At 31.3% G+C, this 16544-nt stretch overlaps 1 protein-coding gene across 1 annotated transcript in view; it reads left to right on the forward strand.

Annotated features, from left to right (window-relative positions):
* The window catches only part of LOC134248460 (atrial natriuretic peptide receptor 1-like), a gene marked incomplete at its 5' end in the record, with an annotated part of 31506 nt that extends 16442 nt beyond the window's left edge, over positions 1-15064 (forward strand). Inside the window, 16 exons of the mRNA XM_062730858.1 lie at positions 781-787; positions 1588-1665; positions 3331-3469; positions 3609-3740; positions 6043-6147; positions 7073-7144; positions 7350-7521; positions 10250-10405; positions 10610-10784; positions 10921-11067; positions 11629-11752; positions 12054-12122; positions 12248-12422; positions 14125-14223; positions 14590-14681; positions 14886-15064. Of these exons, the coding sequence (XP_062586842.1) occupies positions 781-787; positions 1588-1665; positions 3331-3469; positions 3609-3740; positions 6043-6147; positions 7073-7144; positions 7350-7521; positions 10250-10405; positions 10610-10784; positions 10921-11067; positions 11629-11752; positions 12054-12122; positions 12248-12422; positions 14125-14223; positions 14590-14681; positions 14886-14948 (1805 nt within the window). The remainder of the gene's footprint in view (positions 1-780; positions 788-1587; positions 1666-3330; positions 3470-3608; positions 3741-6042; positions 6148-7072; positions 7145-7349; positions 7522-10249; positions 10406-10609; positions 10785-10920; positions 11068-11628; positions 11753-12053; positions 12123-12247; positions 12423-14124; positions 14224-14589; positions 14682-14885) is intronic.
* Positions 15065-16544: the final 1480 nt, after the last annotated feature.

Raw genomic sequence — 16544 nt, forward strand, 5'->3', positions numbered from 1 at the left:
GCTCGCCCCAACGGTCACACCGTAACATATTAATTCCTATCATAAAACATACAGGGAGTATTGGTGAGTACTGAACATTTTTTCAATTAAGTTTAAAATAATTTACAAATGATACTACATGCCTGTATATATTTGTATATTTCACAGGCGCTTGTTTCATACAGTGAACTGTCTACTATATAATAACACAGTAGAAAACTAAGCTCACTGTATGAAACAAGCGCCTGTGCTTTTAATAGTTGATTTTTTTTTATTTCTTCAGGTTATTGTTTATTTCTTCCTCAAATGGACTTAACTTCTCCCATAGTTTTATTCATTACATTTGATGCATAAGCAACCCTTTTCTAAAGAATGGTGCTTAAACTGTAAGCTATAACAAGACTAAACAATGTACTGGCAATACAATAGCTACCACGGGCAGTTTAAAACCTGGGGGAGGAAAATAATTTACAGACAGTTACTTTTGAATATATGTATCTCACCAGCATGTCATTGTGCAACAAAGTCGTCAGCTTTTTATTTGTCCTTTGAAAAAAAAAATGGCATTTTATGAATGAATTTTACAATATCGACCAAAAAAATAAATTTGAAATCATTATCAAAATTGACTTTCAAAAAAAATTGTTTTATTTTTTTCTGAAAATTCAAAACCCCAGTTTGAAAACTGAAATTAAAATAAATCCAAGATTAAATATGAAATTATGATCATAAGCATATTAACCAAGAGCAAAGGATAAGATGTTCAAAGAAATCATGCATTTCACTATATAATCATTAAAGCCCCACCCTAAAACAAGAACCCCTGTTTTTGTGCCACAAAATACAATTTTATATAAATCTGTTGTATATCAAAATATTTCTTAGTTGTTTAAATACCCAGGAGCAGAGAAGAAGATTTTCAAAGAATGATTTATTTTTATATTGATGGAACAGAATAATAAAATCACAATTTTGTAAAAATCATAACTATGTACTTAGTTAGTTTATTTAATACCCAGGAGCAGAGAAGAAGATTTTCAAAGAATTCATTTATTTTCACTATATAAAAAATAGCCCCCCCCCCCCCCCCCCAACACCAGAACCCTTGACCCTGGGGATATAAAGTGTTCTCATTAACAATGATTATTTTATTTATTAAGACAGAGAAGATTTTCAAAAATCAATAAAAATTTATATTTAACACAAATAAAGAGGCCACAAAATCATTTTATGATATCATAACTATGTACTTCGCTTTCTATATAGAAGAGAACAAGATTTTCAAAGAAAAATGCATTTTAATACTCATTTATGTGTCAAACCAGGGCCATGAAACAAAAAGGACTCAATGCTGATTACAATCATGCAAACAGTTTGACGGCTTGATGTCCAGGAGTAAAGAAAAAAAAAGATTGCATTAATTTTGTGGTTTTGAAACGACTTAAGAGACAAAATATTTGTTAAAACAACCCAAAATTATTGAAATATATTTGGTTGAAATTTTCAGATTGGTTTAGAAGAACTTGTTCAACGGTGTGTACAAATTTGAAGACATTACAAGAATTTAAAAGCACATGTAATTTACTGAAAATGGAAATTTTGTATTCATGACGTTATTAATCCTGTATCGCTGTCATTTGCTGTATTTCTGGTTATTTCTGCAATTGTTGGATACATAATATTTAGGTAAAAGAAATATACAAACTGAAAATATATTTGTGATCTGAGTTGCTAAGTTTTTGTGCATTGTTTTGAATTTCAAAAATTAAATAAATTATAATCTGTATACTTAAAGATTATTGCTAGCAAACTTGATACAAAAATAGTTTATACTTAGAACCCTGATTTTAAAAATTTTTAATACCAAGGAAATTAATTAAAAACAACCTTTCCTTCGGATTTCTAATGATTTAAAAACGCTTCCTGCATAAGCACCATTTGTTTTACCAATATGCTCAATTTCAGATTTGCTTTAATCTCCTCAAACTGTGTTACCTTGACTGCAAAAATTAGAAAATTCTATGATATTTTACAAAATGGCATTCCTCCTTCAGTTTTTACGGTTAAAAATATTAAGTTTCATACAACATAAAAATTAAATCAATTTTTGACTTGGTGACTTCCTTTAAAAAAATTAATATTTTAGTGAATGGTATTACAATGTCGACCAAAATAAAAAGATTAAAATCATTAGAATTCTTTCAAAAAAAGGTTTTTTCTAAGCCCCAGTTTGATAACAATATTAAAATTGAATCCAAGACTTTTTATAAAACCCTAAATGTAAAACTTAGAATGTGATCTCAAGTAGAGGTACATCCTCTAAGTATCTTTCACCATTTTGTTACATACCAGTAGACCTGATGAAATTCGAATGGAACACCTTATGAATTTGTTTAATTAATATGTATGTATGTATAATGAAGCAGTGGTATTTTTTGTTTTAAAATGATATTACATTGTAAAACGTTAACTGTGTTTTAGAAAGCAAATAAAAAACCGAATCCTTGTAGATCTCTTTAATTTCAATCAGATTCTTTTTCAATAAAAACAAACAGTAAATCCGTATTTTTCCGGAGATTATCTCCTTCCCAGTGGTAAATTGTCTCGAGGAGAAAGTCATTTGTTCTTTTCGCCCGAAATGGCTGAACTTGCGATGCTTTGTTAGTGATTCCAAAGGACTAATTGGTACTGGATTTCCTATTTCTACATTGATACTTTATCAGATATTGTTCATTATCAGTGATGAATTGATAACATTCTAATGTTCTTCTGAAATGGAAGAAAATCATGTGCATAATTTACAAGATAACTATCATATAATTAAATAATTTTAGGTCTTTTACTGTATTTTTGTGTCTTCAACCTTTCTGTATAGTTGAGTCATCATCAATATTCCAAATCTTCCAAATCCTTGCTAATCTACTGTAGAGGTATCTAATCATAATCAAATTAATTTCACTATATCCCTTGCATTTATATTAAGTACGCTTAGGCAAATTTCTGCGGGTTATCTGTGACCGCGTATATAGCGTAAATTAATACCACGCGGAAAAAAGTATTTCTACAGTAATTATGATTAATTAATTTTATCTGCTCACTTTATGTCATCGTACTGTATTCACGTTATTTCTTCACTACATTCAGTGCTACTTTTTAAGGGTAGTGGTGACTCAAAAATGCATTCCAACTTTTCATTTTTGGTCAATAAAAAGAACAATTTTTCTCTTATTTCGGATCGATGTGTATTATATGTCGATAAAATGAACAATGATTGTCGATCGCGTAAGTAAATATGAAAATTTAAAATTTAAAAAAAATATATAAAATAATATATTCATTTCAATATTTCAGAAAGATTCGTCTAGATGCAGAACTAGAAAAGAAAGTGTTTATTGTTAAATACGATGAATTACAGTTAAAGAAAGGGGACCTTCAGGGGTCGTTCTTATCGAAGTCAAGACTCTCAATCATTACAGAGCACTCGTCACGGGTACGTCCATACAACTCACTACAAGTATATAGCAAACACAGAAAATGCATGCTTAAATTCTCTGAAAAATGGGGATAATCTAAAAATTAAATCCATACCTGAAAATTGCTGTATTGCTGTATTGTTCTTTTGTAACAAGGGGAGTGAAGGAGGAGATATTCAGCAACTCTTTACTCAAGTCGGAATGTGCAGAGGTAACCTGGTAGCCATCCGGAAGCTGAAATTAAAAACTGTGGAACAAAGTAAAGATGTTTTACGGGAGTTTCGAGAGGTAGGATTTTTTCCGTAATGCTTTAGTTCCATTTAGAAGGTTTCGTTAATTTGGGAAAGTGGTGAAGTTGTATTTACGTATATAAAACAGAGTTATTATAGAAGAAGGTTATTGATCAAGTTAATGTTACTAGTGGTGTTGCAGAAAAAATGGTGCTTTTCATTTCAGAAAATTTTAGTGTTTTATTGATTGATTGATTGATTGAATGTAAGCTAATGATATTTTTACATCAAACAAGCACATCATTTAAAGATATTTATTTGAACACCTTTTATTTCTTTAACCCCTTTAATGAAAATAACCATATAAAATTGCAATGCCTGCAAATTGCACTTAAATATTTCTAGCTGTTGAACATAAATGGTTTATGTCAGTGGTTTTATAAAGTAAAAGTAAATCGCTTTAATATATCTGAAACTTGAGATGTTTTGTTGAATTTACGCGGCTGCATTGTAAATTACCCAGAAATGGCTAACATTATATATCACCAAATCATTATCCCTGGTGTGTATGGCGTCAGTTTAATTCCAACATCAAGGGACGATGGCGTAAATGGACAGCTCTTTAACAAGTTGGTGTAATGAACTAGTCTTGTCGACACAGTCTTTTTTCAATAAATGATATTTATTTTTTTCTGCTAGGTCATCCCACTCTCAATCAGACAGAAATGCAATCTTACAAAGAATGTTTCGTCTGATGTTTTTTTTTTATATCAGATTTAAAAAAAAGATGTACTAGCAATTTTTAAATGTAGAAATTGGAAAACCAAATCAATCAAGACAAAATGAAATAAACAGAATTAATAAACTTTTGAGTCCATTGTAACAAATCAAAATGACAGAAGAGTACACGAAGACTCTAAAAGCATCAGATATGGGATCAGATGGCATAGAGGAGTAAATATCTCTTGTCGACTGGTCATACTCGCTTCCTATCATGATAGGGCAAACATAAATCCTGTGGACAGTTCATTATAAAAGAAATTCCCTATCAATTTGTTTGCAAGAATTCTGTCAAAATTGAACTTAATTTTAAAATGATTATCCTTATATCATCAATATATTTGTCAAAAGCTTGTCTCGAACAAGATTTTTTTTCCATATAAAAAAGTCTTACATAAAGTGTATTGAATAAACTTGGAGACAAAACTCCACATGCAGTTGATATTGGTATATTGCTACATTAATAAAGAAAGTTGACGATAAGAAAGTTTAAATAATAACGTCTTTTCTAAAGTAAATGTTTTACCGTCTATACGTCTTTTTTGTAGTATAACATCCAAATATGAACCAGATGTGTCAGACGCTGCAGTGTCTGTCATTTTTATTTATCTATTGATACCAAATGAAACGAATGAAAATGAATATTGTTAACTAATAAAAAGTCATCGATATAAATCATTGTTGAATTGAAAGTCACAGCAAGAGACTTTTTTATCAGAAGTTTCCTTTTAATTAAAATAAACTTGAATTGACACCGTGAAGGAAAAACGGGAAAATTGACATAGGTAGAATTTTTGCATGAGGCATGTAAATTTTCTCCATTTCTTGAAAATATTAGGTTTTAGAAAATTACAGGTTTCAGGACCTCAAAAATCTACTTCAGTTTAGAGGAATAAAAATAAAAGTGATAAACAGTCTTAGTACAACCCATTACAAAAACATTGTAAGTTTGGAAACAGTAGTCGATGGTATTGTAAAAAATAATACAAGGCGAGAACTCAAGCTCGAAATATGATAGATTACAAGACTGAACCCTTTGAATTTTGTAATTAAGAATATACATGTACACTGTAACTGATATTAGCTTCTTTTGTTCTTTTGTTGGCAAATTGAAGTTTAAGGCACAATCAGACTGTTTAATCAGCACTCTCCTCCGTATATCTTGTTTGAAAAGCTTCTGGTGTGCATTTATCATCTCAGAGATTCAAGCCTATATTCTTGTGTCGACTTCCCCGCGCATTTTCACAAAGATCATTAAATGTCATTGTTTTTCCTTTTATTAAAAAATATAACTTTTTCAACATTCAGTTAAACTTCTTAAGGCATTGTGGTGTCCATCTTTTACCTGCAACGTCTCTTTCTCATAAAATTCAATTTCGGACAGATTCTTGGGATTTTCAACGGCTAAACAATTGAGTGAATTGACGTTCGTGTGCCTTACATTGGTATTGAGCGGATGATCATTTTGGAAGCTCAATGCTCAGAGTATACTAGTATCTCCAGTGTATCTCATAGTTGCATTGAAGTTCAACATTTTATCTGATATTAATTTAGATAATAAGTTTGGGTTTTTTTTTCAGTTATATCATCTACAACATCCTAACATAGCAAGGTTCATTGGGGTTGTGATTGAGCCTGGAAACAACAACATTTTGATGGAGTACTGCCCCAGAGGAAGTTTACAGGTAAACAATATCTGTATAATTATCGATTAAATAAATAAAACAGATCATCAGATCAATTTTAGTTCTCAAATTAGAAGTAATAGATATTGAATATTGGAGATGTATCTGTTGCCATTTGATGTATATCAATATGTTTTAATACTAAGTTCATTTTAAGAACTTTGTCAAAAAATTCTTTTGAAATTGAATTATACCCAACCTCTAAAAAAGATTAGTTGTAGTTTGTTTGCTTATCTGTCACAAATGTGTCCTTGACATCATGATCCCAATACTTTTAATGGAACAGATGTTACTAAGACACTAACGTGTTCCATTATTCTGACATATGGTCAAATGGCAAATGTCAAAGTTCAGGTCCCTGATCAAGTTAATGATAAAGCTATGTTGGACATCAACCATTGGATAAGGTTACGTTTAAACTTGAGTATGTTTCTTTCCTATGGCCTTAAATTATTTAAGGTGGACAGGACAGGGGTTGCTTACTCCTCCTAAGTTTGATCACACCTCTGGCGTTTTGGTGTCCGTGTTTTGCCATACTCAACTTTTGTGTTGTGTAAAAAGTTTTTGAGGTGGACATCTTGAATAAAATTTATTCAGCAATGATATATTTTATATACAAGTATACAATACATTATATCATAACTCGTAATTTGTCTACTAGTGATTGAAATGAGTTTTTCATTGTCATTGACGTTAAAATGCACGTTATGTATATGATCGTGACTCTCTCTTAGGGGTCATCCTTAATATTTTCAAGTTATTATGACATTCGGGACTGTTTTCGTGGAACGAAACGTCTTTTTAGTTTAACTTGTAAAATTTCAAGATTAATTCATACAGGTATTTAACATATACTCTATTTAAAACATTTGAAATATGTCTGTTGTTCTCTTTAATTTAAATAAATAAATTTTTGACACTATAGGATATCATAGAAAACGATGACATTGACTTAGATTGGTCTTTCCGATACTCCATTATATGGGACATCCTTAAAGTAAGTTATTTTGGACACTAACTTGGAGTTTATTGTCGATAATTCATTTGAATAGTATTTTTGAAAAATAGTTTGTAGAACACTGTTGGATGCAATTCTCCACACGAGATGCATTCTGTGATTGACGAATTGATTTATTTCACATTTGTAATGAAGGGGTAGTACGTACATATTCTCTGCAAATATATTGTCAAATTTTCAATAGGGGTTGGAGTATATTCACTCGAGCCCGATTCGTTACCATGGGCGCCTAAGCGGGACTAACTGCGTCATTGACAGCAGGTTTATGTTGAAACTGACAGACTTCGGTCTGAATTCTATTTATGATATGGAAAGACGCGAACAACTCCAGGATAAGGCATCATTTAACATGAATAGTGAGTATCAAATAGTGTCACTCTAACATAGTTACAAATATGTTTTAAATGAATTATTTAAAACATCTCTTCTTGAAATGTTTTCTTTTAATTGATAAGTGTTTAAACAAAATTAATGATGTACCAAAATGTTCCTACTATTAATTAAAACACTGCTTTAAAAAATTTATAGTTAATAGATATAAAATTTCTAAACTGTTTCATGTGTCATTTCCTTAGACCTAACTAACTATTGTTCCAGTTTGTCATTTTGGGTAATCTAGAAAAATAATGTTTTCTATGAACTTAAAGATTTATTTCATATTAGCCTTCATAAAAAAATTATCAATATTATTGCAACCCGTTTTCATGGGAATTTTTTTCCTGAATCGGGAGTAAACATTTGTCTTGGAAAGGAGAAGAGGTTATAAGTATTAGAATGATATTTCAATCTCTCATTAAGCATCAATTTAGGGTCAATATTAAAACCATCTATCATTCGACTTTCAATAATTCAGAAATGAAAAGGAAAATAGATTTCACGATCAGTATGTACTGGTATCAGCTGACAATTTGAAGCGTGTAACAACATTGTCTTTGTTAGTAAAACTAAATATTTTAATTGTATTTTAGAGGAATTAGGATTTACTTCTGCAAGTGTTTTTTTTATTTGTCTCTTTGTTGTTAAACACCTTCTTGAGAATTTTTCACTCATATTGAGACCTCACCATTATTCCCATTTCCGAACAATCAAAAGCATTTGAATAATCATACCTTTACTGGATTCTTCATAAAAATACGTGCAAGCATAGATACACGGCGGGTTCCGGTAAATTTTCTAACTTTTACCAAACCTCTTTCTCTCCAAAATGTTAAAAGCTGTTAAAAAAAAAAAAAAAAAGAAGAAGAAGAAGTGGTGTATATCAGATTTGGATACATAAAACTCCAAAGAACTCTTTCAATGTAGAAAATTTGAAATAAAAACAATTACCAAAAATACATAACATCTAATCGTATGGCTTTCCAACACTTCATACAACCATTCCCCACGCTAAATTTAAGTCTGGTGTTTTTGAAATCATTGACAGTTGTTTTGTTTTTTTTTAATAAAAATGGAAATCTTAAATTTATTTAATTTGTCATTGGTCATTTGCTAAATTGGTTTGTTAAAAAATAAATACCGTTCTGACTGTACAAAAAAGTAATCTTAGGTTGATATTTAAAGATGTTTTAGCTTCTGATTGACAAAATTTCTATGTAGTTACTGGAAACCAAGTCTTTCAGCAATCCGTCAGAATTCCACCCATGCCATTTTCATCCAGGTCTAATTTTTATTCATATGAGGTAAAATTTATTCAAAAGCTTATACACGAGAAAAAGAAGAAAAACATTTGCTGTGGCCTTCAACTCGACAATTAAATATATCGACGACGTATTATTGATTAAGAATATATAATTCTGTTCATTTGTCATATGTCGACTTACTTTCCAAGTAAACTTCAAATAAAAGATACCACATGACAGAGCACGGCGCATTTGTTTCATTTCTAGATATTTTACGAGAAGAATTCCTTAATGGTAACATAACAATAAATCTTTATGATAAACTTGATGACTTCAACTTTTCAATTGAAAACTCTCTTTACTTATTTAATAATATACCCTTATCATCTGCATATGGGGTTTATGTCTCCAAGTTGATTAGGAAAGCAAGAATATGCGTTTCTTAAACGGGTCAAGCTATTGACAAATAAATTTAAGAAATAAGAATATCAACAGTCTCGTTAAAAGTACTCAGTAATCATTTAGCATGTTCTGTGGTTGATACAATGACCTATACAAATACAATCTTCATTAAGTCGATGTTGACCGATATCATCACACTAATCGTTATCTAGACCATAATTTACACACTTAATTGTCTACCGATTTTTCCTGTTTTTCCTGATCATGACGAGGAGCACTAGGCGGGTATAATCGAACGACATGGGATGCTTTCTTCTCTGTAACACTTGATCCCACCTCTGAGGTTTTTATAGGTTCCTGCTTACTTTGTACCTGATTTGTTTTATCAAATAGACTTTTGAGTATGATTACTGTTCGTTCTTTTTATATTAATTTCATTCAAGGAATAATGAATATCTTTGAACAAGATTTAGATTATCCCTAGACTTAAAATAAAGACCATTAAGAAATGGTTACCATTAGGCGTGAACTGAAAGAATCTTAATGTCTGTCCAACTCTTACCACAGTCGCTTTATAAATGAAAATGGATATGTAAATAATTAATTATTCTTCAGACAATTACTAATGTTATCTTGTAATATACTATCTTAAGATATGTCCATTTCTTAGCACATGCTCTATAAATGAAGACGCATACATAATCGATAATTCGGCAGGCAATATCAAGTCATCTTTTAATACAAAGATTTGAATTTAAGACCCGTGTCTTAATGTACGACCATGCCTCTTCTTCTACAGACAATTCAAGAGATTAATTTAAATATATAATGTAGTTAGAATTTCACTTTTCAAGAAAGAAAATATTTGTTACAAGTCCATGGACCAACCAGTTTAACACCTAAGATGTGTTATGATAATCGATGTTCACAAATTTCGCCAAGTAGTACACCAAAAATATGCTTTACAAAATATTTACGCTGTATTTCTATATTTATTAATTAAACTTATAATCCAAGTATGTTTATAAGAATTCTCTAATAATGTCTTTTTATTTTCAAAAAGAGCTTCTGTGGACTGCGCCAGAGTTGCTGAGGCGACTCTTCAATCAAACTAAAGATATCAACTACCAGAAGGCAGATATATACAGCTTTGGCATCACTCTTCAAGAAATAGTAGTTCGGGGTGCTCCTTTTGAAGGCAGTGACCTGACATCATCAGGTATCTTTTTAGACAGCTCTAGATGCGTCTACATGTCTTTTTTTTCTTTTGTTCTCTAGTTCTTTTGCAATATGCTCAATTACAATATGGTTTCCTAGTAGATTTATTTTAATCAGACCCATAGTGGTTTTGATTTAACGAATGACATCCTCATATATATCACTGTTTTTGAAATTGTTTTAAAATTCTTTTTATGGACTTTAGAAATTATAGAGAAGGTGATGGGTGCACCAGGTACTCTGGGACCTTTTAGGCCAAATGTTTCCGAAATGGACTGTAGTCCCGAAATTAGGTCGTTACTGCAGCAATGCTGGTCAGAATCTCCTGATGATCGACCTAACTTAAACGATATTTTCTATTCCCTGAAGAAAATGAACGTGTAGGTTATTTCAAATTGTAAAATGTCTTATTGCTGAAATTCTGGTCTGTTCAACTATTTCTTTCAGAATTGATATAATTTTTTTTTGCAAATTATACCGTTTTGTAAAAAGTTTTCTTTCATAACATTTCCCTAGAAATCAAAAAGGAAACATTATGGATAACCTAATGAGAAGAATGGAACAATACGCCAATAATCTGGAGAGCATCGTAACAGAAAGAACCAAGGCGTACATCGAAGAAAAACGAAAAGCAGAGGATCTTCTTTGTAGACTGTTACCCCCGTGAGTTTTCAAAACCTTATTTACACATTATTATCTCTCATTAAGCCAGTATATAGCCAATAGATAGTCATATTTATTAGTAAGTTTGAGCAGAATCCAGAGGATTGTATTAGCCTTTCCTTAATCTGAAGCATAATTTAGCAATTGAAATTCCAGTGTATTGTTACATGTCTGATTGTTATTCACAGTGCAGATTTAGTTTTCTTCTTTACCTAGTTAATTATTGGAGTAAAAACAATAAAATTTTACTCTTATTTAAGTTAATTTTTAGGTTTGGGGGACACGAATTATATTTACTTACGGATTGAAATATTTTAGGTTCCAGTGAAGAACAACAACTTATATTTTCTTCTTTATCTTGCCCGATACAATACCTATTATCCTACGATTTGGTGGGACTTGCATGTTGACTGTACATAGACTCTCTTTTACATTTTCCTTGCTCCCTTTCTTCTTGATACACTGTTAGACCGTAAATCTTTATCCTTTTCCTGTAAAATATAATTAGATTTGCATTGCGTTTGACGCTTATGAACCTATATATAATTTATTTATTATTAGGTCAGTAGCCAAACAACTTGAGTCTGGAAACTGCGTTGATCCAGAAACTTTTGAAATGGTGACCATTTACTTCAGTGATATTGTAGGGTTCACGACCCTGGCCTCGCGTAGTACACCATTAGAGGTAGGAATGATTATTATACTCACGGCCACCTCTTAGTTCACTAGGGCTAGAAAGAGTATGCAACTTCATTTTTTACAAGTCCTCAAATGACAGTAAGCTTTAGACTTCTGTCTGAATGTAAGAAAGAGTGAATTAATTATAACTTTAAATTTATTATTTAAAGACCGTATATTTCAATTTACAAAATGTAGTTTTCTAAAGAACTTTTTCCGATCCCATTTTATGTACTAATTACAATAAAATATTTTCAAGTAAGATATTCTTATCAGAAAAGATATAGATTAACTTTGTATTTCTTCAGGTTGTGGCTATGTTGAATGGTTTATACACATGTTTTGACACGATAATCAACCATTTTGACGTCTATAAGGTGCGTTTTGTTATTGAAAATCTTATTTTAACCTTGTTTTCATCAAAACGGTGGTAGAAAAATTTATTAAAAGCGTGTTTTTGGCAGAAAGCATAAATAAAATGACTTAATTCATTCATCATCAGGTAGAAACAATAGGGGATGCGTATATGGTTGTATCAGGACTTCCGGTTAGAAATGGACAAAGACATGCTATGGAAATTGCCAATATGTCACTGAGCATCCTGAAAGCTGTTCAAGAATTCAAAATCAAACATATACCAGAGGAAAAGTTAATGATTAGAATTGGTATAAATTCTGGTAAGGACTTTTGGTTTGAAGCATGTATAAACATGATAAATGTTTCTAAAAGAGAAAATGGTTCATAATTTGTGACTTCCTGGAGTTTTCCATTTCATCATCATCATCATATCATAGTCCTTTACACCCCGTGGTGTGTAGGGCAGCAACAAACTTCCTACACTCCTGTCTATCCGGGGTCAGCCTTGTCAATGATCCCCAGGTCTGGTGCATTGCTTTCATCTCACTTTCATCTGTCCTTCGCCATGATGTTCTAGGCCTCCCCTTCTTTCTTTTGCCCTCTGGGGTCCAATGCAGTGCTGTTCTAGTTGTTGACTGAGGGTCTTTTCGGAGAACGTCCAATCCATCTTCATCGGCGTTTGGTAATGATGGTACCCTTGTCCTCTTGTTTGCATCAGGTCTTCATTTGTTATCTTTTCGGGCCAGAAAATCCGAAGTATGCAGCGGAGGTAGGTGGTATGGATTGATGGTAGTTTGCTAAGATAGTAGTTTACGATTTTTCCATTTCACTGTGGAGTTATTGTAAAAAATAAACAAAAAACAATCCTCAACCTCCTTTGACGTATTTGATTGTTAACATTTGGGGAAATGAATTATCTTCTATGTAGGTAGATAATTGCTAATGATAATATACTAGTACCTTCACTATATACTACAAGAAAATATTTGCATTCTTAACACGGTACATCTTTAATTCCCTTCAGTGGCTTAATAGCCCTTTCATTAAATGAAGGATTTGACGTATGGAAGCAATATACGTCAATTAAGAGAAACTTTACAGGGGAAGTCATTATACGGCATGGGTATTTACTGTGAGTTGTATGTTTATTAAAACAAGTTACTTCTTTATAGTGTTCCTAATGATGAAATTAGGTCCGTAATATTCTAAAATTTATTTATTGCAGACAAAATTACGATAACGCATATATAGAAATTATATCAGAGTCCTTGGATAACATTGGTTTGATGAATTATGTGGCTCATAGTTGAATGTTTCGTGAACCAATGTTTTATTTTGTTTATAGCTAACCTGAACTTAAGACTCAAGTAAGCTTTTCGGATCACACTTTGCCCCGTGTCATCTGTCCGTCTGTTTACTTAACAATTACGATTTTCTTCTCAAGATTCTTTGAGCCAATTTCAACGAAACTTGCCTCAAAGTATCCTAAGGTTAAGGGTATTCAAATTAATTCAAATGATTAGGAGTAAATAATAATCCATTACACCTGGTGATATGATGGAGCTAAAACGTAAGTTCAAAGTGAATCAGGTAAGGTCGTTACCCATGGGCCTCTTGTTTTGTTTTGAGATTAATGCTACGGATTAAGGTACCCCCCGTATAAGTAGTATTTTTAGCGAGGATTTAATTTTGGCATTATTAGCGAGGGTCATGGGATCGCTAAAATTGAATATCGCTAAAAATTAATTGCATTTTATTTGTAATAGCTGCTTTAGTAAGCATTTTAAAATCGCTAAAATTACTTCTCGCTAAAAATAAATTACCATTTTTTAAGGAGAAATCGCTAAATTTGCGTCTCGCTAAAATTTCCACTTATACGGGTATGAGGTAAATACCATTTTCTGAAATTGCGTATAATCTCTCAGATAAAAATGAAATCTATGTAATTTCAATCGCTTCTCTTTAACATAATAAATAAGAAGTACAATTTACATATTATAAACATGTTTTGTTTTATTCTAGGGCCTGTCGTGGCTGGGGTTGTCGGTATTGCAATGCCAAGGTATTGTTTGTTTGGGGATACCGTTAACACTGCCTCAAGAATGGAGTCCACATCTTTTGGTGGGGTTTATATAATATCATTTTCATTGTTCTGTTTATTTCAGCAGTTAATTTTAGCTCTATTCTAGCTAAACAAAAGTTTTCCAATAAAAGTTGTTTAAAAATTGTAGCAAATAATCAAGATCCAAATTAAAATGAGAGAAAATATAATTTTTGTCACAATTTGAATTATATCAATCAAAGAAGAATGTAAAGGTTAAACGCAAGTATAAATGTACGTATTATCAAATTCATTCTATTCCTACAATTTACGCGTTTCAATAGTAAATTAACAATGTAGTAAACTTATAATTCAATAATTACACAATATAGTTTAGGACAATATTCCTTGAGAGAAATAGAAATTTTAGCTATTATTTTTCATAGCTGGAAAAATCCAAATATCTGATTCCTCGAAACAGCTCTTGGATCAGTTTGGAATGTATGATGTGAATTGTCGTGGAGAAATTCCAATAAAGGTATTTGTATGGTTTTTTCAACATTGTCGGGAACTTTTTTTGTATTATTGTCATTTAGAAGAAGTTAGTAGATTAAAGAGATATTTTCACTCTGGTGAAAAACGATAGAAGAAAATGCACTCTCGAACAGTCTCAAAAAATAGAAGAAAATATGACGAGTTTTCTCCCGTTTCATGATCAATATATTAAGACTGAAATTTTTAGGGTAAAGGAATGATGATCACTTACTGGCTAGAGGGTGCCACTCTGGATTCCAGTAAGAGCTGACAATCACTGAAGGGCATTGGCCCATCCCCCTCTCGCGAGATCTGCCGGAAACGAGTATCCTGCGTGACGTCATCAGCCGAGGTGCTTCGTGCAGTGAGATACAACGAACTGGATGTCTGAAATACTGAAACATAATCAAATTACCCATCTTAATCTGAAAAACATATATATGAAGTCGATTTATATTGGATTTAAGATACCTTTTTATTTATTTTCATATCAAAATTGATGCATGCATTTGTCTTATAATTATCGGTAGTGTGCAAATTATATGTACGCATTATTGACAAGGTTTCAACAAAATTTGTATTTCCACAATCAACTATTTTTCTTCATACTGAATTTAAAAGTTTCTTTGTTAGTGTGCTCAAGTAGAAATAAGAATTGTTTCCAATCATATATGTATACATAGTCTACATTAGCAACGAGGAAAAATAGGATCTTGAGACTAATTACATGTATGTATTGAATGTGATTTTTTGAATTTTGATTGATGGAACATTGTAAATAGAAAACAAAACAATATATTTTTGTTGTTAACTCATACTTTTTCTAACTTTTTTGTGCTTTTACAGTTGATGCAGAATCTAAATTTGATAGAATGCATATATATATCAAGGAAAGGTGAACTATTTATGTTATCCCTGATATGTATTAATAACTTCCCGTTTCTCTGAATTAGCTATGAGAAATTTGTCAGATTTTATCTGAGTGGTTTGGTATGATGCGGAGAAAATTAGTCAGTAAAGGAGTTTATTTCAGTTTTATCCATCAGCTAGCTAATACACATCATTTTTTGTGTAGATATATATGCTGCTTCGTTTTTATGAGGTCTGCAGACAAGACCAGAAAAGATTTGCGAAAAACAATGCACACACCCAAATAAAAATACTGAAATATATTATATCAGATCATTATTACTTAAACATGTAGGTACAGGTGTTTTATAAGCTTTAAATATTTGGCATAATTTGTAGACAGTTCTCTTCTGATTTTTAGTTGCTGGGGTAGAAAGATAAGTCATAGCATGATCCAGATAGAAAGAACGTGTACATGCACCAAAATATTATAAATCATTAAAGAAGTATTTCATCGAAGGGTTGTACTTATAGATTTTCCTGTTGATTTTTATTTTTTGGGTTTTAGTGATAAGATGTGATGACGACGTAATTTTCTTTCATCTGTGCATCTGGTAATTAAGCTGATTTTAATTTAATTTTTCTTATTTTGGATGATTTAATTTATAAATTTATGTTATTGAATGCTTTAAATAATACTAGTTGATATGCATGTGCATGGATTTAGATCTATAATGCTAACTGTGCATGTAGTTCTGTATAGTTAAGAGATTTGAAAATGGTGAAGAACAAATAATACGTATTAATAAGGTATATCATGGTAGTTTTAAAACCACTTCGTTTTGCTGTAAAAATGCTGCTAGGATATATTCCCATGTATATAAAGTGTTTTGATAGAACTGATGGTATTAACACATGTATATAAAGTGTTTTGATAGAACTGATGGTATTATCACATGTATACGAGAACTGGTGATACACTATGTTTTTGCATTAAATTGTCGATAATTTAACTGTA

The sequence above is a fragment of the Saccostrea cucullata genome, unplaced genomic scaffold, assembly GCF_032062105.1.
Source record: "Saccostrea cucullata isolate Sc308-1 unplaced genomic scaffold, CSIRO_AGI_Scuc_v1 ctg3400, whole genome shotgun sequence".
NCBI classification, from domain to species: Eukaryota; Metazoa; Mollusca; class Bivalvia; order Ostreida; family Ostreidae; genus Saccostrea; species Saccostrea cuccullata.